Source organism: Palaemon carinicauda, chromosome 27 (genome assembly GCF_036898095.1).
Source record: "Palaemon carinicauda isolate YSFRI2023 chromosome 27, ASM3689809v2, whole genome shotgun sequence".
NCBI lineage: Eukaryota > Metazoa > Arthropoda > Malacostraca > Decapoda > Palaemonidae > Palaemon > Palaemon carinicauda.
In genome coordinates, this window is record NC_090751.1 from 35,576,976 (window position 1) to 35,602,431 (window position 25,456).

Here is a 25,456-nt window from a genome sequence, read left to right on the forward strand (position 1 = left end):
ATGTCAGCCAAACGCATACACAGAGCCTTTGATGACTATCCACACACTTCAATTAAGGACACTGAAAGAGACAGGTGAGGACCTGACAACAGAACCTTCATCATCACAGGGTCAGAGCAGAGACGAGTGCCAAGAAATCTAAACGATGCCCTAAAGTCCAAGTCCTTCAAGAAGCAGTTAACTCAGTTTCTTACCAATGAATGGCAAAACTCTTCATATGCTAAAATTTTTGGGGATTGTGAAGTCTTCCTAGATGTCTAAGGGGAATGTTATAAGTTCCAGGTGACAGAGGGTATGATACAGAGAAACGCAGTAGATGGATTAGCCCTTATCAGCTGATAGTGAGAATGGACACAGTGGTCACAGCATCCGACACAGATATTGCAGTGAAATTATTGTACCACTGCAATAGCTTTCAGCCAACATTGTGGATGGATATAAGAACAGTTTCAAAGAGCAATCGTCATTAAGTCAGAGTGACTGCAATATGGAAGGAACTAATACCATATATTTGAGCAGCATTGCCAGCTTTCCATGCCTTCACATGATCAGAGTATGCATCAGCGTTTATCAGAAAAGGGAAGGTCAGGCCTTTCCAAACTCTAGGAAAGCAACCAGACTATCAGAAGACTTTCAGAGTAATGGCAATGAGCTCTACAATTTCTAGTACGACGAATGAAGCTCTTCAGAGGCTCACAGCCACAATGTATGGAGCTGAGGATAGAGCAAACACTTGGCTGAATGAATTGAGGTATGAGAAGTTTATAAAGACATGGACCAAATGGAAATGGAAAATACCTACTAGCCAATTTGAAGGGTATAGATGCAAGTGGACTACTACCTTGCGAAGACGAGCTCAGTCCTCACATTAAGCGTGCCTCCTTGTTGCTAACAACAAAGAGTAGATCAAACTCATATAGAGCAGCATACCTCTGAAGAAAATTGCTGGCATTTGGTTGATGGCCATTACAAACCGGTTTGATTCGAAGGGGAGCAACTCCATTAATGCCTTATCGCAGAAACAGATGATTTAGAAGCATTGGACAATGATGAGGACGACTTGGACATTGCATCTCAGATGAAGATGAGTGTTGTGATGAGGATTACTAAAATCTTGTTACAGAAAGGCAGGCTGAGATGATAATTAACTATACCAGTAGATACTAGTTGAACTCATGATTATAAGTATATTCACATATCTTTTCCTAACAGAGAGAGAGAGAGAGAGAGAGAGAGAGAGAGAGAGAGAGAGAGAGAGAGAGAGAGAGAGAGAGAGAGAGAGAGAGAGAGAGAGAGAGAGAGAGAGAGAGAGAGAGAGAGAGAGAGATATTCATCAGCAGTTTTAATGTTTCATCTTATAAACTTTAGCAATAGATTTATAGCAAATATGAAACATGTATGTGTACACTAATTAATATGAGTGTGTCTATCAAAAGGCAGTTTTGGTTTCAAAGAGCATAATCACTCGCAAATAGACATGTTTGTGCCCGGTCATCCCCTGTAGCAGCATATTATTAGATAGCAATGTTTTACCATACCTACTACTACTACTATCTTACAAAATGTGTGAAACATTACATTTAAAGAAAAAAATAATTCACGAGTTAAATAAGTTAAATATTAAATTATGATATCAGGTAAATAGCATATATGAAGATCGAATTGTAAACAGTATTGGCACGTATGGTATTTCCCTCTTCACCAGTGCACCTTTTCTTGTATTTGTCTTCACCTGTGCATCTTTTCTTGTATTCACGCTTCACCAGTGTACCTTTTCTTGTATTCACACTTCACCAGTGCACCTTTTCTTGTTTTCACTCTTCACCAGTGCACCTTTTCTTGTATTCACGCTTCACCAGTGTACCTTTTCTTGTATTCACGCTTCACCAGTGCACCTTTTCTTGTATTCACTCTTCACCAGTGCACCTTTTCTTGTATTTGTCTTCACCTGTGCACCTTTTCTTGAATTCACTCTTCACCAGTGTAATTTTTCTTGTATTCACTCTTCACCAGTGCACCTTTTCTTGTATTCACTCTTCACCTGTGCACCTTTTCTTGAATTCACTCTTCACCAGTGTACTTTTTCTTGTATTCACTCTTCACCAGTGCACCTTTTCTTGTATTCACTCTTCACCAGTGCACCTTTTCTTGTATTCACTCTTCACCAGTGTACTTTTTCTTGAATTCACTCTTCACCAGTGTACTTTTTCTTGTATTCACTCTTCACCAGTGCACCTTTTCTTGCATTCACTCTTCACCAGTGCACCTTTTCTTGTATTCACTCTTCACCAGTGCACTTTTTTTGTATAAATAAATACTTGAATATATAAATTTGCAGTTCCTTTGTTCTTCTATATCATATAAAACAAAGATTCTCACAGTTTTATTCATGGTACATAGAGAGGTCATGGCGCTAGAAAATATACCTTAATCCTCCATGTGCTAATATTGCACTCTCTTTAGGCCGTTCTTAAATGAGTTTTGCACCAACTTCAACTCTTAAGAACTGTTGATCCTTTATCAGGAAGGTTTAAAGAATATTTCTACGAAGTTTCATTAATGTACGTAAGACGTGTTTTAAATGTGCAAAAAATAGCGCCCTCTTTTGGTCGTTCTTAAATGGGTTTTGCACCAAATTTGACACTTAAGAATTACTGATTCTTCATCAGGAAGCTCTAAGGTATATTTCCACAAAATTTCATTGATGTACTCAAATTGTGATTTAAATGTGACAGTAGTGCCCCCTTTGAGCCCTTCTTAAATGCGTTTTGCACCAATTGCGCCATTTAAGAATGGCACATCTGTAATCACAGTGCCAAAACGAAACTTTTATCACAGGTTTGGTTGATGTACTCCAAAATGCAATTTAAACCGGATTTGGGGGGCAGTTCAAGCTGCGCCCCCTACTCAACGCACCAACGGCATAACTTAAGAATGACTATTCGTGGATCCCCATCATACTGGCTGATGATTTTAGCTATCAAACCTTTTGTACTCGAGATGTAATACAAATCTCTGTGAGCTCCCGCACTATAATAAATTCTTACACCATAGCCACTTACTGAATTCATAACTTCGTCAGCCTCATCTGCTTTACGGTCTAAATAATCTCTTCAGTCATTCCTGGCTTTTCTTTTGACCTCACTGTCAATACTTAGTATTCTCTACCTTGTAATTTTCATTACTTCCTCGAAAACTTTCAATAATCAATTTCTGTCTTTGTCTACTTTTATTAATATATCAAGTATCATTTGATATCCATGGCTTTCTCCTTGTAACTACGTGTCCCAAGACTTCACTAACAACCGACTGATATATGTTCTTAATATCACACCATTCTCCATTAATTGTCTGTTCTTCATTTCTTAAATTTTCTAGGATTGCATTCAATAGCATATGTTTCTATGATTTTTTTCTAAAAGCTTAGTTGTATCAGACCTATCAATCTTTCTGTTGAGTGCTGTCAGTTTTAATTTCAGTGTGGCAATGAGGAGCTGGTGATCACTACCAATATTGGCATCTCTATAGAGTACGTTTAGATAAATATCGATCTATTACCAGAGATTAAATAAAACTAGCGTATAGTCAAATTTACGCTACGTAGTACTAATAACAACTGATACATACCAACAAAATACTTTGCATTGTTACTTGATGTTTCAACAACGGTAATACCAATTCTAATCGTTAGCCTTTTGGAGGGAAGTCACTGTATTGGCTCTCTCACTTTCCACCGGTAATATGATATCGCCGGACGTGATATGAATTCGACAGATAATAAAACTTCTTAATGTATTTTTTTACTGAAAATTGATATTGTATATTATCAATAAAAGAAAATACTAATTTACCAAGATGAATTAGTCAATTTTTATAAAAGAAAATAGATTGTACTATTTCCAATAAACTTGTAAGGTTATCACCCTGAAAAAATTGTCGTAAAGTGTAACATTCATAAGTTGCATAAGTCGCAAGTCGACAACTACCTGTATTTCTATATTTACCCCATGGGAGTAAAATTTGTCAAGGAGCTCTTTTATTTTCAATACCAATTGACTCTTATAAGTATAACCCTTTAGGGCTCTTACGGCACTTCTTGAATTGGTATAAATCGCAAACTTATGATTCACCATATCATAAATAGACTTAATAATGTCAATTGCTAATAATATTGCTGATAATTCAGAGGTAAATACTGATGCTTCACTGGGTAATGAGAGCCGACTAATTTTGTCTGAGGACACTGCAGTATAGCCAGTACCCATTGAAGATTTAGAGCCATCAGTATAAATAAAATAATGTGGTCCTTTCCTTTGAATATGTTCAAAGCAGGTTTTTCATGGTGACTACGGCAAATAAAGACAAGAGCATATTTTTTATTTTTTTTTTTGAAGTCAACGGCAGAGAAAAGTGAGATGGTTGAATAATGTTCATTCTCATGTTTGTAGATCTTAACTTATTTGCTTTTATTGGGAAAGGTGGTTCATGATTGTTTATGAATATGTCACTGAGGTTGAATAGCTTCTTTGTTGGAGAATTAGTGGATAGAATCTCCAATGCACTTCACATGGTTACAAAATCTCGATGTAGGGACAAGGGTGGTTCCCTACTTTCGCATAACACTGAGATATCGGGGGAAGTTCTAAAGGCTCCACTAGAGTCTTAGACTAACGGTTGTCTATTGGATCTAAAGACTTTGAAGTAGTGTCAGAGCCTGAGCCATATATTGGGCTACTATAATCTCTTCTCAATAACACTAATGCTTTATAGATCATCAGTACAGTTGTTCTCTTTGCACCCCATATTGTATGAGACAAATTTTTCATAAGGATTAGAGCATTATCATATTTGGATTTGATGCAAGTTACAAGAGCTTTCCAACTGAGGTGAATATCAAATAGACCCAAACATTTTACCTTATCTTGGAATTGAATTTGATTGTTGCCTAATGTAAGGTTTTATTCTTGTTTTGCTTCCTTCTAATATTCTTATGAAAAATTATTGCTTGAATTTTTTCTGCAGAAAGTCAGAAACCAACGGACACAGTCAAAGCTTCTATTGCTGCCTTGTTAAGACATGAATTTGATAATGAAAAGATCACATGGTCAGTAACATCACTTCTATCCAAAAACCGATTCTTCACAATCAAAATGTCAAAAAGCAATTATGTAAAGAACAAACTACTGTATACACATTAGTAAAACGAATTGTACAAAAAATTAAATACTGTATATACATAATAACAATACAGTACCACTTCACATGAATGATAATGTAATACAGCTTGAATATACAGTGCAAAAGTAGGGCTTGACATACCGGTACTTCAATTGTCGGATTTTTTTATAAAATCTGCTAAGTAACAAAGAACCCTATAGCATAACCTATACATGAGCATTCAAACTAATCTACATCTAAAAGTAAAGCCACAATTTTTAATCTAACTTAAACTTCATTCTATTTACATCATGCCATTTAAGAGATTTATCAGCCAAATGATTGTCAGAAAAGTAGCCTACTAAAAACACCATGTAAGTGTGGTCAGTTATTTCTAATTTATAGAAGACAAAACTTTGCATTGATAATTTATTTTGAGTCCTTGCAACTTCTAAAACCTTAAAATTTGCAAAAGAATGAAAAGGAGAAATGGAAAATAAAATATTTTGATCTTATCTAAATTGGATGTTGAATAATAATGTCAATCTCTCAGCACAAATGAAATTACACCAGACTAGCCTATACCTATAGAGTTACAAGATCTATTGGTTATGGTCGACAATACTTTCTTATTCCTTTAAGAATAATGAAATAGGTATAACGGCTTACCTTATCCTTATGGACAGCCACCTGCTTGTTCATTGCAGCAATTTTCTCGTGGGTTTCATTCTTGATCTTCAATGCAGCATCATCTTGTGAACCAAGATGCTGTAAATCATATAAAAATTAGAGTTAAAAAAGTATCAAAACATAAAAACTTAAGGACCTAAAATGATAATTGCAACATTAAGCTACATTTATCTAATCTCAGTGCAACAGTTTTACTGCACTTGTGCTAAGTATTCATCTAGAAGCTACAGCTTTTTATTTAAAGCAAAGAAAAAAAATTTGATAATCAAATTCATTATTTCAATACTTACCTAAGGTTCACATGGCTTTCTCGGGAAACTCTCAGTTTAATGCCTATCATAAAAAAATTAAAGTTACCTTTCTCCCTCATCCTATTGCTCATCCCCCTTAAGATGTTATAGATCTGGCGTGGCCTGCCTCGAGATTTCCCTCAGGGCACGTATCTATCCGTATAGGCCTATCACCACAGAAAACGGAAGTAGGGTAAACTACACAAAACTCTGGTCGGTTGAGAGGAGGTTCCAGGTATCTCCTAAGAAAGTAGTTCGAGGTAAGTCCCTGTGTTGGAACAATCTCAGTTTAATGCCTATCATAAAAAAATTAAAAGTTCCCTTTCTCACTCATCCTATTGCTCATCCCCCTTAAGACGTTATAGATCTGCACGCCATCTACAGTATAGTGTTTGAAGATTAAAAGGCCGCTCATGAATGGCACAGGCAAGGGACATTGACATTACCCAAGAGACTTACTATATATACATATGATAAGTGCCCAAGGGCCAGACAATGGCTGCTGATGACTCAGCAGGTAGACCTATAGGCTCTCCCAAAGCCCCCATCCTTAGCTCCTAAGGATGGTGATGTTGCAGACACTAAAGAAACTATAAAGTTTGAGAGGAACTCGAACCCTAGTCTGCCGAGCGCCAGGCAGGAATGCTTCCACTAGGCCACCATGGTAAATAATCTCAATCATTGGGGTGGTGGGGAGCCAAAAAATAAGGTGAAATTTACCATTAAAAATAAGTTTATTTCAATAAATCTTAGCCAGGGTTCACTAGGGTGAATCATGGCCTTTAAGTGGCTGAGTGAAGGATAATTTTAAACAAAAATCTAACTTAACAAAACTAAGCCAATCTGAAGTCTTCTTAAGTTCAACAATATTTCATGGATAAATGACAATAAAATCAGATCTATCATAACCATCCAATGTCCTTTCCTCGCCGGCCTCAGGACGGTAAAAGAAGTCCCTACCGATAACTTGGTGAGAACGGAGTACTTGTTCAAAATTTCATGTTCATAGCTGGCCACCAGTCCAGACACCTTTGTAAAAAAAAGCTGTCTTTTTAAAAAAAAAAAGGGTGTTGGAACTCCAAAGGAATCCAGTATCCCATTTCTAACACAAACAAAACCCACAGCCTTGGACAAAGGCTCGCCCAATTAGGATAAAAAAATACACCCGCCTTACCATCCCGGGGATTTCCTGGTCGAAAAAATTGTCTACTTCCTCTGTAATTGAGACATGCCATATCAGAATTTCTATTTGTCTGGCACAAAACCCAAAAGAATTATAATTTCCACTAAAATTATCTTTATTACTAAGAGAGGAGTATGTTTACAGGGGTGTTATAGTATAATTAGAAGGAAAGGCAGATGCATGTGTGATCAACCTTAAGCTTCTAATTGTCTCCAATTACACAGCTGCTCTTCAACCAAAATAGGTTCTGAAATAGTATTCTGCACATTAAGACTGCCCTAAAAAGGAAAGAATACCTGTTCCCTATGCTTCACCAATAATTAGAAAAATCCTTTAGCCTTATGCACACCATCTGAAAATGTTCAATACAAACAGCTCAATAAATTGAAAATAAGATTAAGCTTCTGCTGGCCTGCAAAGTTCATATGCATCAACTGGCCTAGCCTATAACATCCCTTATTTCATAATTGTAGTTAAACTGTTGAAGGTTGGGGTTGTTTTAATTGCTGGAGCCATAGGTTGCAACTCATAACAGACAAGTGCTATTTATATAGTTAGTAATGAAATGCAAAGGAAGGTTAACTTGTAGCATCTATAACAACAGTTAAGCTAGCATTTCCTCATTGGGGTTTGTCTACCTACTTAACCCTTTTACCCCCAAAGGACGTACTGGTACGTTTCACAAAAGCCATCCCTTTACCCCCATGGACGTACCGCTACGTCCTCGCAAAAAAATGCTATAAAAAATTTTTTTTTCAGATTTTTGATAATTTTTTGAGAAAATTCAGGCATTTTCCAAGAGAATGAGACCAACCTGACCTCTCTATGACAAAAATTAAGGCTGTTAGAGCAATTTAAAGAAAATATACTGCAAAATGTGCTGGGAAAAAAATAACCCCCTGGGGGTTAAGGGTCGGAAATTTCCAAATAGCCTGGGGGTTAAAGGGTTAAAATGGTTAATATTATTAAATTTATTAGTAACTGCAATTAGTTTACTGGCGTAACATTCAAAGAATCATGAATTGAGGGTTTCTTTGTCGCTGAGCAGTTCTAACCCTGGTGATGTTAAGCTTGAGGCAAGATTTGTCTAGTTACTTAGCTATATTACAGGTGGGTGCCTGGGTTTCCATCCATTTAGGGGATATAATCTACAGAAAGAACACATCTGCTTTTCAACCTGCCAAGAATTCTCTCGATGCTTAAAGCTTGCAAGTTTTCTAAAGCTTGATAGCTTTGACAATCAACAGAGATTCCTTTCATGGCCAAAGTTACAAACCCTTTACAAGCAGATGTACTCTAGGAAGAAGACATACTACAGCTGTTGAAGATTCCTTCAGGTACGAGTACTGTTTGAGAAAAACATAATCAATAGAAAATAGTCTGTGTAGGGGCTGTATGTTACCCCCAACAATTTTGTGGCAGAAAGGCTTCAGTATTCATCATTGCTCTACTTGTTCTCCTGTAGTAGAACACATATATCGTCCACTTTGGTGACTGGGTGTAGATTGCTCAGAAGTATGCTAAATGGGGACCAATCACGCCCAGGCCTGGGACTAACCTCTCTCCTGTGCAAGTGCGGGGGAAAATTGTCGAGTCGTGAAAAATTCTTTTGCGGTAACCCAGTACCATGACAGGAAAAAACAGTCCTTCGTCCCGAAATGAATTGGAAAGTAGGACAATCTACTTCCATTCTCACCTGGATGGTGTAGGCACTCAGTCCCAGAGGGAATGCTCACTTGCTACCAGTATGTGCCAGAGGCACCAGTCATACTGGGCTCATTCTGAACCCAGGTGTACCAAGTCATCGGGTGAGCTGCATTACTCCTTTCCAGCGATGGACATGGCTTTATAAGGCAGCATTATTCCTTAGTCTCGCCTTTCCTACAATGCTATAGTGCTCGATCCAGGTGGAACTGCTTGCCTATAAATTCAACCGTCCTACCCGGCTTGCATTATGCTTGAGCTTGACAGACCCTGAAGGTACTTGTCAGGGGATATGGTCCTTTTGTTTCCTTCCAAAGGAATATTGATCGATTGATTTGAAGTTTTCTGGCATCGTAACATCAAAGGTCATTGACGTCGTCCAAAGGAAGAGAGTAGCTATTTAAGGGAAAGGAATAATCCTCCCTTATCTCATCAAGGCCAGGGAAAGTGGGCGCATACGTCACACTCATCTGGCTTGCGGTGGTGGTGCTTGGTCCCCGGTAACTGTTCACCTGCGCACACTGTATAAGTGATTAGCTTTCACACCGGGCTCATGCTTCGCTTAACCACCCCTGAATGTACCAGTCAGCGAATTAAGTTCTCTTACTCCTTACCAGAGGGGGAGGTAGCTTCAAGAACCTTGGATTGAACTCTGGAGGAACAGCAGCCTTAGCTAATCTAGATGCCGGTGCTGGAGCTGGAGAAGCAATTGAAGTGATGCATCTAGGAATAGCACCTGATGAAGACCCATGACTCAATGGAGCATTTCTAGGCAATGACCTCCAAGGTAATGAATGCTAAGGAGAAGCAAATCTTGGTGAGAGACGTCCAAGTTTTGTGATTCTAGGAGAGGAGTGCCCACGTGAAACACACTTGGGCGAAGCTCGTATCTAGAAGCGCGTTCAGGCTGAAAGGCATCTAGAAGAGGTACGTGGGTGAAGGTTGTCTAAACGAGGCACGTTCGGGCAAAGCATGTCTTAGTGAGAATGTCTGGGAGAGGTGAATGAAGGAGAATCACATCTGGATGAAGCATAGTAGAGTGAGGCACATGATGGAGAAGTGCGTTGGGGCGAGGTGTGTCTCTTCTGGACGAGGCGTGTCTGGGTGAAGAGTACTTTGGAGTAGCGCACCCCAGAGAGGAAAGTGAAGTCAAGGAGGGCCCGGTTGAGGTGTGCTGGTAATTATTATTTGGAAGATCCTGAAAGAGAAGTTGGAGATGCTTGTCTTCGAGAAGCGCATCTACAATACTCCTCTAAAAAGGAAAAATCTGGCAGAGGATTTTAAGAGAACCCTGCAAGCATTCTCCAAGGAGCTAGTATGCTCTGAAGGAGAATTCCTTTTGACAGTGGCAAAGGTCAGGCACTTGCTTGCTTAGCAATCCTCAAAACAGGAGAAGCAGGAGATGAAGAGTGGTTCTCCAGGGAATGGTGACCAGGAGAAATGTCTCTCTCAGAAGTCTCCGAAGGTGGTCTGGAAAAAAACGGCAGGCTTCTTCAAAGACACGAAAGAGCCAACGTCCTTAGTAGTAAGTGATAAAGCTACTCTTACTGGTTCTTGAAGAAAGGGCCTGCTTCAGCCACTCAGAAGGCAAACCCTTGAGTCCGAAGGAAGGCCACAACAAGTATAAGGTATCATCAACCTGGAAAGATGTAGAAGGCTCCCCCTGAGGAGGAGACCCACCTGTTTTAATAAGGGATACGATGCTTTAATTTGGGTTAAAGGTCATCACTTTTCTGATCGGCCTCCGGAGGAAACGATGGAGAATGGTCAGCGGGATGAGTACCGGGGGTGCAAGAAGGAAGTCAGGCCTTCAACCACAAGGATCCCAGAGGCAGAATCCCTTTTCCACTACTTCATCCTCCTGCCCTACATCTCCCACTGAGAGGGTGATTACTCTCAACTGTCACAATGGGAGGTTTGGCTATAGGAGTGTCCTCTGCAAGCAGGGCAAAAGCTGATAAGGATCCGTGCCCCTGCCACTCATGAAGGTACTGCAGGTCTTGGGTGGCATCACTGGATACTTCCACTTCTCCATTGTAATCCTAAACAAACACTCAAAAGCTGTAAACCTGCTGGAAAGGACAAAGAAAGCAACATTTGTAACTGCCACTGAAAAAGTGGTTTGTCAGTGAGCCAGCAGGGGGCTGTCCTTTGCTGCTGGCTTATAACTTCCAGCCAGTTGTTGACTACTCATTATAGTCTTTAACTGCTGTATTTCAGCTTCGATGTCATTATTTTCCAACATAAAGAATGAGGGTTTGTATCTGTGGAGGAACAAACTTGAATAGGGTGATGACTGAAAAGAAAAAATCTACCATGCTCCATTGCTGTTCAGTATATACAGAACTGAAGTACAGATAAAAGAAATGAATAAATATAACCAAGTAGTCAAGGCAGAATACATCAAATATGAATCATAAATGACTAAAAGCACTGGTAACCAATAACTGGTGTAAATTAAATGTTAAACAAAAAGTCTTGCCACAAAATCAAAGAAAAACAAAATTCTGTCTCTCATGGGAAAATATTAAACTTGAAATGGTAGGAAAATAATACCTTTGCTTCATAGTCCTTAAACTGTCTCTCTCGTTCTTGTCTGAATTTCTCGATTTCTGTCTGTGCCTCATCCTTTGCTTGTTTCAGACGACGAGCTTTACCTGAAATTAATATTCAAATATTGAAAATGATAACCAAATTTAATCTACAAAGCCTATTAGTTATAAAAATCCTTGGTTAATATTCAGTACAACTAAAATTTATGACATTTCTTATACCTTGTCTAATAATCAAGACAGAATAGCCAACAGAACATGATATGCCTAAATGAAATTAGCATGATGTGTCTTAAACTATATGGACAAATGTACTGTATATAATAAATTAGAAATAAAAAGTGTAAAAAAAAATCAGATTTTTAAAAATTTGTTTATTTTCCTAATTTTGCAAATTATCTGACCAATATAATGTTAAGGCATTTCAAATGATTACTGTAAAATGCAAATATCATAAAACTGTACTGTACTGTTATACATTAAAACATTACGACAAATTTTCTTATACAAACAATATAAATAATAAGGAAAAAAAGTTTTAGCTATGCATTTTTTACCAAACATTTCAGTTTAGATTTTTACAGTACAGTATTTTCTTTTAAAGTTAAAGCATTAAAGCTAAAACATAATCACCATCATCATCATCTCCTCCTACGCCTATTGACGCAAAGGGCCTCTGTTAGATTTCGCCAGTTGTTTCTATCTTAAGCTTTTAAATCAATACTTCTCTATTCATCTTCTACTTCATGCTTCATAGTCCTCAGCCATGTAGACCTGGGGCTTCCAACTCTTCTAGTGCTTTGTGGAGCCCAGTTGAAAGTTTGGTGAACTAATCTCTCTTGGTGAGTGCTTAGAGTATGCCCAAACCATCTCCATCTACCCCTCATCATGATCTCATCCTCATATGGCACTCAAGTAATCTTTTATATTGTTTCTAATCCTGCCCTGCCATTTAACTCCCAATATCCTTCTGAGGGCTTTGTTCTCAAATCTAATAAATCTGTTGGAGATTGTTTCATTGTTATACCATACCATGACTCAGTAACACCGACCTCACTAAACATACTGTATATAGCCTGATTTTTATATGTAATTTCAGGTGACTTTATTTCCAAATTTTATTGAACTTAGCCATTATCTGATTTGCTTTTTTCAAGCGATCATTAAACTCCCATTCTAAAGATCCTGTATTAGCGATCATACTTCCTAAATACTTAAATTAGTCCACCTTATTAATCCTTTTCTTCTTCCAACAATATTTCATCTTCCACTGCATATTCCGTTCTCATCAACTGTCTTTCTTCTATTCAATTTGAGTCCACCTCATGTGATATTTCAAGCATTCTGGCAGGCAATCTTTGCAATATTTTGTATACAGTACTGTACAGTAGTCAATAAAAAATTACACTACAGCATTAAACAATATTTAAAGAAACTGTATCAGTATAACATCACTAACGATCTTCATATGCAGTTCTACACAATCAGTCTGAAGCATAATGTAACTCTGACCTGTCGACTGTTTGGTTCATGGGGTAGCGTAATGTACGTACAACATTTTATACTAATCACTATAAGCACACTGGATGTGTACAGGTTTTTTACATCTCTTCTTTACATCAAAACAGGATTCTGCAAAAAAAAGGACCGTAGCGGGGGATGCGCACACAAGGATGATGCAAGAGGCCGAGTGAGCAAGAGATGGGGGTGTTCTGCCGAGTGAAGAGGTTAACGGCCCAAAGGATGACGAGTGCAAAGGAGTGCGTTAGGTTTGCAATCGTTGGACTGCAAGAATACTTATCGCAAAACTGCGAATACATGATTTTTTATTCAAACTGTTGTATACAGTAGTTCTCTTTCTTCCATATAACGGAATCCGCGAAGATAGAATACCAAGGGATAACTGTATTTCTTCGTGCAGAACATAGATACTTCCTTGACAATGAATGGATCAGGATCTAAAAGTATTCGTCTTTTAAATCCCATTGTGATCATAAAGTCCCCTGATCTAACACCCTGTCTGCTGCCTACATCTTGAATGGAGTCTGGTGAACAAACTTGTTCAAGCTTGAAAGGTCTATAACTGGTCTCCAGCCTCCAGACGCCTTTTCTACAAAAAAGAGTCGACTGAAGAAGCCTGAGGACTTGATGACAACCTCTTGGAGAGCCCCCTTCTCTAGCATGGTTTGGACTTCCAGTCCATAGGGTGAGATCTTTCGCTGAACTCTTTGAGAAGGAAGATACCATCACTCGATGCAGTGTTAGAGGAGGGCGAGAGCTGGTGAACAGGACGTAATACCCTACATGAAACACCAGGACCGTCAAAGGATTGGACACATGGAACTCCCATCTCTGCCAACTGCAACCCGAGCATTTCCCCACCGGTGGTAATGTGAGGAGTGCCTCGCCTAGCGGGAGCATCCACGTTTCCCAGATTTCTTTCCTCTTTCGCAAGCCTTCTACCCAAAAAAAGGGGCTGCATATAACTTAAAGACTTCTTGCATCTTGGCGTAGTTGGGGCAGAAGAAGCACAAGATGTTACCACTCTATGGAGAAGGGAGTCCTTACTTACTTTCCTTATTCTTCCGAGTTGAATAAGGAAGCAAGGGCAACTGACTGTTTGGGAAGACGGAGAGCCTCCCTCTTAGGCACTTACCTCTAGAATCTCGATATAATGGCATCCCACCTTTTCAATGTCCAGTTAGCCCACTGGTTGGCCACGTTGTGCACTAGGAACTCTACGACCCTAGACCTGGAGAGCAAGACGTTCTTTAACGCTTTCCATTTATCTGGGTCCAACAAATCTTCATTGTCCGCCAGATAGCCAATGGAACCAGACCAGTAGTCTATCCATGAAGCTAGCAGAGATGCCTTTGCAATCATCTACCTGTTGGCAGCGTCTGCAGCCATAAACGTCACCTGTTGTGCTGCCAGCTTGTCAATCGTCATGCCTTGTGTCAAGTTTGACACTGTCAAATCTAATGGCAAGGGTGAAGGATTTTAATAGAGCACGTAGTAATATTTCTTCTGCCTGACAAAAGGTGGAAGTAAATGAGATAAGTTGCTCACCCTCAGTCTTCTTCCCTGATATCTGAAATAAGACTTATTTTTTTTTTTTTTTTTAATACACTTCACTATGAGGCAGTGGATCCACCCTCAGTAGCTATATACGAGATTTGTCACCATCGTATATACATGCACGCTTACTCTACAATAACCTACATTTCCATGTTTTATTACTGTAGTTCTACTGCTGATTACAGAATAAATTTTTCATAAGTTTGCTTTAATATCTATTGTAAGTGATTATCAAATAATTTTTCAAAAATTTGTTTTACATTGATTTACTCCACATGATTTTATGTAAAAAAAAATAAAAAATTATTCATTGAAGTGACTATGATAGTTGTCGAAAAATATAAAACTACATTTCATTAATTATGGACTTTGTTATACAGAAATGTAATGAAAATATACATTAGTTTTCTTTGACACAAGAAGTATTATATTGTATAATTACAAGGTACACGATAAACAAAAAACTTGTCTTGAGAGAGAGAGAGAGAGAGAGAGAGAGAGAGAGAGAGAGAGAGAGAGAGAGAGAGAGAGAGAGAGAGAGAATATAAATTTAGTTCATTAGACAAAGGTTAAAACTGGATAATTCCTGTTTTGGGTATTTCATGGGCTTGAAAATAGGAAATGTGCATGTAAGAACATGAAAAATACTGCGTAGAATGTCAATAAATGGAAATTATGACAGTAGGCTAACTTTTACTCATGAAAAGAACGAACAATACTAATATGAAATATATTATACAGTATATCTAAGACTATTATTTTGTAGAAATGATAGTTGAGAAAATAAGGCAAAAGAAGAAAATAAATCATGTCGTGTGTCATCAAGTTTACAGCTATCAGGGTTACAAATGTGATAAGTGATACGATATTGAAGAAATATTATGCTAAGATCTATGAAATGCAAATAAATGATGTAGGAAATCAGAAATTTATAAAAAATGAGGGGGAGATACACAGTACTGTATATGGATTGAGACATTTCCAGGTAATTATAGTATGGTGTGATTTGTGATATAAGAGCGAGATAGAATTGGACCAAACAGAACTTTCCACAACTTACATGACTGGTTTTTGGTGGCATTGTGTGTGGAAGTCAGAGGGGGAGAACCGGGAATAATTGTAGAATGACATAGCTGCGGTTCGTTGCACTTAACAGAAGGCTTTCTATGTGATAAAATAACCCTTACATAATCATGAAGAAAGTCTGGAATTGCATGCGTTCGTTTCAGTTGGTGGGGCGAGATGTGAGGATCCCTACATCTCTAAGTTGGGGGGGTGTTAGGTGGGGTTTGAGTAATGCCTCAAGCAGGGAATGTCGCCACTGGCTAGAGAAGGGGGCAAGATTCTACATGGTAACATGAAAACAGACTAAATTAGCTCTTGCACAATCAGGAATAAAGGCTAGAATCTCAAAGACTATTGGTTGACTGAAGAAAGAAGGAAGAGGGGCTAATATCAGGAAGGGGAGGAGCTTTTTAGCAAAATTTCCAAGTGTGATATAAGACCATATGCTGTACTCTTTTGTAGGATAAACGAGTGATTTCAACTTCCATAAATCTTATACAGTATTTGTAAATGACGTACTGTATCTGGGACGTCATCGTGTACACAGTAGTGCCAGCCAAGTTTTGACGTTGTGACGTCATCGTAGAAAAGGGGTTAAAGAACCACGACACCGACTTAGACCAGGGCAGTTCTAGCCTGGTCTTGCTAGGTAGCAGGGCACTGCAGAACAGATATAAGACTATCTCTCTCCCTTCGCGAGGGGAGTACGTGGGTTTCCCTAGACCATTAATCTTACTTATGCAGGACAGAACCTACATAGAGAAGTAGTCCAATTCTTATCGCTCAGTGGCAGGAGCTTTAGGGCTAGCTGGCGGAGGCAAAACGCCATCCCAGTTGTCCGCGTCCAAATTCAGAGATTCGTCCAACTCAAGACTCTCAATAATCAGAGCCTGGGTTGGGTCAGGATCATCAACCTGTAACGAAGCAGGAAATCAAAACCTGGAAGGATCGTCCTGAGTTGCAGGCAACGATAGGGCCAATACTGCCTCCTTAATAGTCTTCTGTAGACCTAGGTTACCGACCATCTTCGATGTAAAATTCTTAGGAAGAGATTTCAAATTCTTCAGCTCTTGAGGCTAGAACTATAAGTTCTTAGGAAGAGATTTCAAATTCTTCAGCTCTTGAGGCTAGAACTATAATTCTATGGAGACCCCAATACTATGAGGGGGATAGATGCAGGTTCTATCGTTTTTTCCGGTGATCGGGCCATCACAGGGCTGGTCATACCCTATCGGACAGCTGAAAGAGCTCTTGGTGGCAAGAGATGTTCACAAGCACTGGTTGCGAGACTACACTTCCCCTGGTGAACAAGATATTTGGCGTGCCAACGTAGCGAAAATCGCCAAAGAAGGGAACAGATATGCGTGTCTGCCACTAGACCATTATCTGTTCGCTTGTAAGCCTGAGCTTCACGAGCACTTGCAGATGGTTTGCGAGACACCTGTACCTTGCATGCCCAGAAGACGACATGTATGCTAGAATTAAGGCAAGTAGGGCAAGGTCGGTTTGGCCGAGAATGTTTGCTGCTGCTGTGAACGTTCATCAGATCAAACTGATGCTACTCCCAAAGGAGCAGACACTAGACGCAAAACCTCAGAGAGTAGCAAGCTTCCCAAAGGAGCAGACACTAGACGCAAAACCTCAGAGGGTAGCAAGCTTGCGAGACTCTTAAGAGACTCACGGTACACGGGGGACAAGATGGAAAGCACCTTTGTCTCTGAGGAGTTGTCGGCCACAATCACCTGAATGCTCCAACGAGCCTATGTCTGGAGAGCTAGTGTGAGGTGATGAGAAATCATGCATCCACTTACAAGGCATTCAGCCCTCGTCAAGTTGAGATTCACGAGAAACCTCAGGTCAAGCAAACTCAGCGCACGCACTTCCCCCGAAGTATGAGCACGCTATGCATCGACTCAAAGGAGAACCAACCACTAATTCCTCAGGTGGGTGAGGAATTGCAGAGAGAGTATTCACCAGAGACAGACTGTGAGGGACTCCCCTCTAGCAGCTTGATGGGAAAAGCCCAGACCAACCCGAAGTAACAGTTGTGTGTTCCTGCTGTGCCCCAAGCTTTAATACTTCCAACAGCCAGTCGTTAGTGGGGGAACTCTAAGTCCAAAGGAAGGCTAAAACCGACGCAGCGAGACTCCCTTTGGGGAGAACCCGAAGGTTGTCCAGGATCAAACGGTCGTCACTTTTATCCGATCGGCTTCCTGATCAAACTGAATGAGAAAAGGAAGGTGGGTGCTTATAAGCCACAAGAGAAAGAAGTTAGGAATTCTTCGACATCAAGGATGAACTTAAGGCAAAGAATCCCTCAAGAGTTGTCCTTCTTACATCCACCATAGCACTTCCACTGGGAGGATGATCACCTCTGACACTCAGCGCAAGGAAAAGCCTCTGTGCAGGAGTCATCAGCACGATGGGCAAAGTCGGTGAGGATACATCTCCATCGCCGACATGAAGGTATTGCAACGGCTGCATTATACGGCAGGAAAAACCCACTAGTTCTTACAGCCCATTAAATAGAAAGAAACCAGAAGAGAGAGACAATACGTCTGCACTCGACTAAAGCCAAAACAAAAGTGAAGTGTTCACTGGGTGAATGTGTGAGCAATGAGGTTGGCCTACCCCAGCTAACCCCCCTGACCATCTATGGCTAAATTCAGCTCACGGTGAAACATATCCATAATAAAGAACGAAGGTTTGTATTTGTGAAGGAACAACGAAAGTTTTCTGACAGATTTGTTAATACCCATAAATCCTACCGATTACATTTGCACACTGTCATCACTTTCATCATTCAATTTGTCACAATCAGTCACTGTCAACATCAAGCCACTAGCCTATGATACAGAATCATTATCATGAAAAGCCACTGACAAATAAAATAAATAATGATAAAACGTATTGAAACTGAAAGGCACTCTACCGATAACACACTTTATGAACAAAAAAGCGATGGTTCGACCAACCCACTCAAGCTGATGTTGCCTTTTCCCCTCTATTGTATGTAAAATGACAAATTCGTAGATAATTTGTATTTTTCCTAACCATACAAACCTTAGCTATTTAAATGGGGTATTACTTTCGGCGTAGCTGAAATGACGAGCCATTAGAATTTTAACGAGGGTTTACTACCCCCTCGCTAGTTAGTGAGGGGGTAGGGGAGGGGTAGCTAGCTACCCCTCCCACACCGGTGAACTAGTTCACTTTGCTTAGAGGTAGGACTTATCCCGGGGGACAAGGCTGGTGGGTAAGTTTGATTAAATAGCTAAGGTTTGTATGGTTAGGAAAAATACAAATTATCTACGAATTTGTCATTTGTTCCATAACCGAAATACAAACCTCGCTATTTAAATAGGGTGACGTAACCCTTAGGAAGGTAGTAGGTTGGCCAGGGCACCAGCCACCCGTTGAGATACTACCGCTAGAGAGTTATGGGGTCTTTTGACTGGCCAGACAGTACTACATTGGATCCTCCTCTCTGGTTACGGTTCATTTTCCCTTTGCCTACATACACACTGAATAGTCTGGCATATTCTTTACATATTCTCCTCTATCCTCATACACCTGACAACACAGATTACCAAACAATTCTTCATCACCCAAGGGGTTACTGCACTGTAATTGTTCAGTGCCACTTTCCTCTTGGTAAGGGTAGAAGGGACTCTTTAGCTATGGTAAGCAGCTCTTCTAGGAGAAGGACACTCCAAAATCAAACCACTGTTCTCTAGTCTTGGGTGGTGCCATAGCCTCTGTACCGTGGCCTTTCGCTGTCTTGGGTTAGAGTTCTCTTGCTTGAGGGTACACTCGAGCACACTCTCCTATCTTATTTCTCTTCCTCTTGTTTTGTTAAAGTTTTTATAGTTTATATAGGAGATATTTATTGTTGTTACTCTTCTTAGAATATTTTATTTTCCTTTTTTCCTTTCCGCACTGAGCTATTTTCCCTGTTGGAGCCCCTGGGCTTATAGCATACTGCTTTTCCAACTAGGGTTGTAGCTTAGTAAGTAATAATAATAATAATAATACTGGCTTTGGCTTTTTGCCCGGGGACTCAGTATCTGAGTATGTAGAACTCAAGATAAGGAGTCCCTGCACCTCGCAAGTACCTTGCTCTGCAAGGATCACGGCCTACGTAAGCTTGTGTGTGAAGGAATGAAGTGTGACTCGTCCTAAGAAGTTGACCTGGAGTCCTTTAGATGGCATTCTAGGTTAGGACGTTCCCAATACCACCTCGTAAGGGTATGGGGGACGCGACAGTATTATCTTAATACTAGGAACACAAGGAAGCATGGTTTACCTGCAGTGGTTTGAGGTCAGCTGTGCAGAGAACCCAAGGTGCTGCTTTCCCCAAGAGGGGAGGATGAAGAAAAGAATAAGGCCCAGGCATACCTTTTCATTCATGCAGACTAAAACCGGGTAACAATGCCCTCAACCTTCTGCTACTTGTCCATTAAGGAACCTGAGGTTTATACCAGCTGTTGTGCAGCCACCACAGGGCCGATAGAGAATATATCGAGCCTCCTGTGGGTCACGTCTTGTAGGTAGTGGGCTGTGAAGGTCGTTTGACGCTTCCAAACCTCTGCTTGTAGAACCTGCGTCACTGAGTAGTTTCTCTTGAATGCCAGAGACATAGCGATGCCCCTGACATCATGTGCTCTAGGGCGACGTGACAGAGGAGGGTCTGGATTCCGGGAATGGTGGATGACCCTGCGAATCCATGCTGAGATAGTATTCTTAGTGACCCTCCTCTTCATCCTTCCTGTGCTCACAAACAATGCTTGCACTCGAGGACGAACTGCAGCTGTTCTTTTAAGATAAAGCCTCAGACTCCTTACTGAGCACAGAAGGAGATGGTCTGAGTTATCTGTTACAGAACAGAGACTCTAAATCCGGAAGGAGTCGAACCGGGGGTCCGGCACTCCTGGATTTTGAGTCTTGGCTACAAACTCAGGGACGAAGCTGAACGTTACCTCCCCCCATCCCCTTGAATGGGCGATGTCATATGAGAGACCATGAAGTTCGCTAACTCTCTTGGCTGAGGCCAAAGCAAGTAGGAACACAGTCTTCCAAGTAGGGTGGCGATCAGAAGCCTGGCGTAATGGTTTGAACGGAGGTCTCTTAAAAGCCCTGAGGACTCGAACCACGTTCCATGGAGGAGGTCTCGCTTCCGACTGAGGGCAGTTAAGTTCATAACTTCGTATGAGTAGAGAAAGTTCCAGCGAGGAGGAAATGTCCATTCCTTTTAGCCTGAAGGCAAGACTTAAGGCTGAGCGATAGCCTTTCACTGCCGAGACTGAAAGGCGCATTTCTTCCCGCAAATACACAAAAAACTCCGCTATTGCTGGAATAGTGGCATCGAGTGTGGAGAGACCCCTTCCACGACACCAACCCGACACCAACCACAGAACTCTCCCCACTTCGCCTGGTAGACTCCAGCGGATGACTTTCGCGGGTATCTATACATCCTTTCCGCAACTTGATGCGAAAAGCCTTTTTCTGTGAGGAGATGCTGGATAGTCTCCAGGCGTGAAGCCGCAGCGATGCTACGGCTTTGTGGAAGATGTTGGTGTGTGGTTGCTTGAGTAGCTAGTGTCGAGGAGGGAGTTCTCTCGGGAGTTCCGTTAGGAGCTGCAAAAGGTCCGGGAACCACTCTGCGTGATGCCATAGCAGAGCTATTAAGGTCATTGACAGGTTGACTGATATTCTGGTCTTGTTGAGCACCCTTCTCATCAGACAGAACGGGGGAAAGGCGTAAACGTCGATGTTGTCCCACCGTTGTTGGAAGGCATCTTGCCAGAGTGCCTTGGGGTCCGGGACTGGGGAGCAGTACAGCGGAAGCTTGAAATTCAAGGCTGTCGCGAACAGATCCACCGTCGGGGAACCCCACAAAGTCAGGACTTTGTTGGCTACTAGAGGATCCAAAGACCACTCGGTACTCACTATCTGGGATGCTCTGCTCAGACTGTCGGCGAGCACATTCCTTTTGCCTGAAATGAAGAGAGCCGATAGTGGAATCGAGTGGACTTCGGTCCATCTCAGTATCTCTACTGCAAGATGGGATAGCTGTGGTGAAAAGGTACCTCCCTGCTTGTTGATGTAAGCCACTACCGTGGTGTTGTCGCTCATCACCACCACAGAGTGACCCGCCAGGTACTGTCGGAACTGTTGAAGTGCCAGAGACGGTCTTCATCTCTAGCAGGTTTATGTGGAGGCACTTTTCTGATTCTGACCATAGGCCTAAGGCCCTGTGGTTCAGAACGTGGGCCCCCCACCCTTCTCTTGAGGCATCCGAGAACAGCATCAAATCCAGGGGAGGACGAGAAGAGCCACTCCCTTTCGGAGGTTTTCGTCTGTCACCCACCACTGAAGGTTCGTCCGTTCCGCAGGAACCATAGGGAGCAAAATGTCCAGGGAATCATGACCTTGATTCCACCGGGACTTGAGCCACCATTGCAGGGATCTCATCCTGAGGCGCCCATTTGGAAGTAGACGGGCCAGAGAGGAAAGGTGACCGAGGAGACGTAACCACAATTGGGCTGGGAGTTCTTCTCGTCTGAGGAAAGGATCTGCGACCCTCCTCAGCCTTGCTATCCTGTTGTCTGATGGAAAGGCTTTGTGGAGATTGGTTCCAGGATCATGCCTAGATATACCAGTTGTTGAGATGGAAGCAGAGAAGACTTCTCGAGATTTACCATGATCCCTAGATCTTGGCAAAGTCCCAGAAGCTTGTCCCGGTGTCGAAGGAGGGTCGACTCCGAGTCTGCCAGGATCAGCCAATTGTCCAGATAACGGAGTAGACGAATGCCGATCCTGTGTGCCCACGAAGCGATCAGGGTGAACTCTGGTGAAAACCTGAGGTGCTGTAGAGAGACAGACCGAAACACAGCACCTTGAACTGGTAGATCTTGTTGTCTAGGCTGAATCTCAAGTACTTCCTTGAAGACGGATGGATTGGGATCTGGAAGTACGCGTCCTTCAGATCCAGTGTACACATGAAGTCTTGTGGTCTCACTGCAAGTCTGACGGGGTCTACTGTCTCCATGCTGAACTGAGTTTGTTTGACAAACCTGTTCAGAGCTGAGAGGTCGATGACTGGTCTCCAGCCTCCAGACGCCTTCTTTACACGAAAGAGTCGATTGAAGAAGCCTGGGAACCCGTCGACGACCTCTTGGAGAGCATCCTTCTTTTGCATGGTCTCGACTTCTGCCCGTAGGGCTAGCCCCTTTGCCAATCCCTTGGCATAGGAGCTCAACGACAATGGATTCGCTGTCAGGGAAGGACAAGATGTTATGAACGGGAAGCGATATCCTTGACTGATTACAGAAACCGTCCAGGAATCGGCCCCGAGTTGCTGCCACCTGATTGCGCAACTTTGCAGGCCTTCCCCCACTGGTGGACATGCAGGGGGATTGCCAATCCAGCGTTTGCGGCCTCGGCCACTCCCCCTAGGATTCTTGCCTCCTCTGGAGGATTTCTTGTCTCTCTTGTCTTTGACAGGAAAGGGCTGCTGTTTAGACAGCGTTATCTTCGCTGCTGCTGCCGGTTTCGTCGTCTTGGACTGGCGAGGTTGTTGTTGAGGCGCTGGAGGTTTGTAGGTCTTCGATGTGAGAGCCCTTTGGAGGAGAGAATCCTGATTGGATTTCCTCCACCTCTCAGCTGCCTGTTCCACATCCTTGGGCTCAAACAGGTTCTTTCTCATAAGGGAAGTGTGTCTGAGCTTGCTGACTTCGACGGTTGAGACCTTCGAATGGAACCTCTCTACCACCGCATCACGTCGTTTCAAGATCGAATTGGCCCACAAGTTCGAGACTTGGTGGGATAGAAACTCAATGGTGCGCGTGCCTGAGGGGAGGAAGGTCTCCAGGGCCTTCCTAATGCTTTCCTTGGACAGATCCTCAGATTGCAAAAGGATGCCCAGAGACCCCAACCAGACATCCAGCCACGAAGTAGCCTGCATGGCATACTTCGCGACCTTCTCCTGGTTTAAGATCTCTGTCGCCAAGAAAGTCACTTGCCGGCTAGAAAGTCTATCAAGAGGAACTCCCTTGGTAAGCTCTTCCGCAGAGTAGTGCAACGGAAGAGCTAAACAAGACTCCTCCATGATCTCAAAATACCTCCTCTGGTGGACACGAGGAAGTGGGAGGAGCTTGTTGCCAGCAGTGGAACAGCTGGAGGAGGCGAGCTCGGAGAGCTGGCCCTCAACCTTATCCGCACTGGCCTTAGTGGGTTTCTGAGTGCCAAAGACTCGGTCCAGGACCGTGTCCTTGCCTCACGAGGAGGAATCTCAGGGTCCGGAAACTTGTTGAGATTCCTTATCAAACTCAAGACCTACCAGAGGGCATGCTCTGACTCTTGCTGCTCTCCCCCTGGAGAACTGGCAGCGAAGTCTCCCGTCCCCAAAGGCTCTTCTTCGGGGGACACGTGGACGTTCTCCGCGGGTCTCGTTGGCTCTGGTCGAATCCTAGAAGACGACTTCGGGATGGTCTTCAAGTCCTTCGGTTCCCTCCTAGGAGGAATACAGGACTCCAGCAACGAAGTCTGAGGGCTCTTCTCCGCCCCAACATGGGACGATTCTCCTGCTCGAGGTGGGGTTGCTCCCATTGGTGCGGTGGGAAAAGGTCTCACCTTGGAAGATTCCCCTGAGGACGAAAAATCCTCGTCCACAGGGGATGGAGAAAACGTCTGCGGGGGGGAAGGAGCCTTACTGACGGACTTCTTAGGAGCCAGCTTGACCCGAGGAGAAGTCACCACGACCTCTACTCCTCTCTTCCTCTTCAGTGGGGTCGGAGCTACCCTTGGTTTGGGGCCCAAATCAGATAAGGCAGGCTTAACAGCCTGGACGACAGCTCTGATAAGGGACTCAAACCATGCCTGCTTACTGACAGACGCAGTCAGAGACTCCCTCTGGAGGGAAGGGAATCGGGCGATCCTTTGGAGCAGAGACTACAACATGGCCTGCCTGGAAAGAAAGGGAAGAAGATGGGTGCCTGGACCTATCTGGAAATCTCCCCTCATCCTGCGGGCGTGCTGGTCTGCGCTTGCGGTGTGTGTGAAGACGACCTAGCTGCTCTTGTTCCTGACGACTCGTTCGGTAGCTCGCGTTGCGAAACCCGGTGGGAATCGCGCTGTCGCGAGGGAATAATCCCAGGTTCCGCGCGGAGATGAAGGCGCGGGAGCGCGTGGGCGAGTGCTGGCGAGCAGGAGAATGATGGTGCGCAGGCGAGTGATGGCGCACAGGAGAGCAGTGGCGCGTAGGTGAGCGACTGCGCGCATAGACGATCTACTGCGAGCTGGGGAGTGATGGCGCGCAGGAGATGGTGCACGTGTGCAGGCAGGAGATCGATGGCGCGCATGGGCGCGCAGGAGATAGATGGAGCGCAGGTGCGCAGTCTGGTGAAGACAGAGAGCGCGCAGAAGGACCAGCAAGCGTGGAAGCTCGAGAAAGAGTGTGCTCGTGGCCGCATGGGCGCGCAGGATCTCGGAAGCCTCTGGAAGGGTGCACGGTAGGAGCTGGAACCTGTGCGCGCGAAAGTGACTGCGCGTGATGGTGCGCAGGCGAGGGCTGACGGGTGGGCGAGTTCCGAGGGCCCGCAGGAGATCGCTGGCGAGAGGGCGAGGGACGACTCCTCATTCCTGTGCTCAGATCCAGAGATCGAGGGCGCACAGGTGAAGAGCGCTGGCGAGCTGGAGATTGTGCGCGCTCATAACAGGATCAGGCCGCGCAGCTG

The 25,456-nt window shown here is 42.8% G+C and overlaps 1 protein-coding gene across 1 annotated transcript in view; it reads right to left on the reverse strand.

Annotated features, from left to right (window-relative positions):
* The window catches only part of Vha13 (V-type proton ATPase subunit Vha13), a 48,063-nt gene that overhangs the window by 14,957 nt on the left and 7,650 nt on the right, over positions 1-25,456 (reverse strand). The window contains exons 2-3 of the mRNA XM_068351031.1: positions 11,581-11,681; positions 5,827-5,925 (exon numbers count right to left, since the gene is read on the reverse strand). Of these exons, the coding sequence (XP_068207132.1) occupies positions 5,827-5,925; positions 11,581-11,681 (200 nt within the window). The remainder of the gene's footprint in view (positions 1-5,826; positions 5,926-11,580; positions 11,682-25,456) is intronic.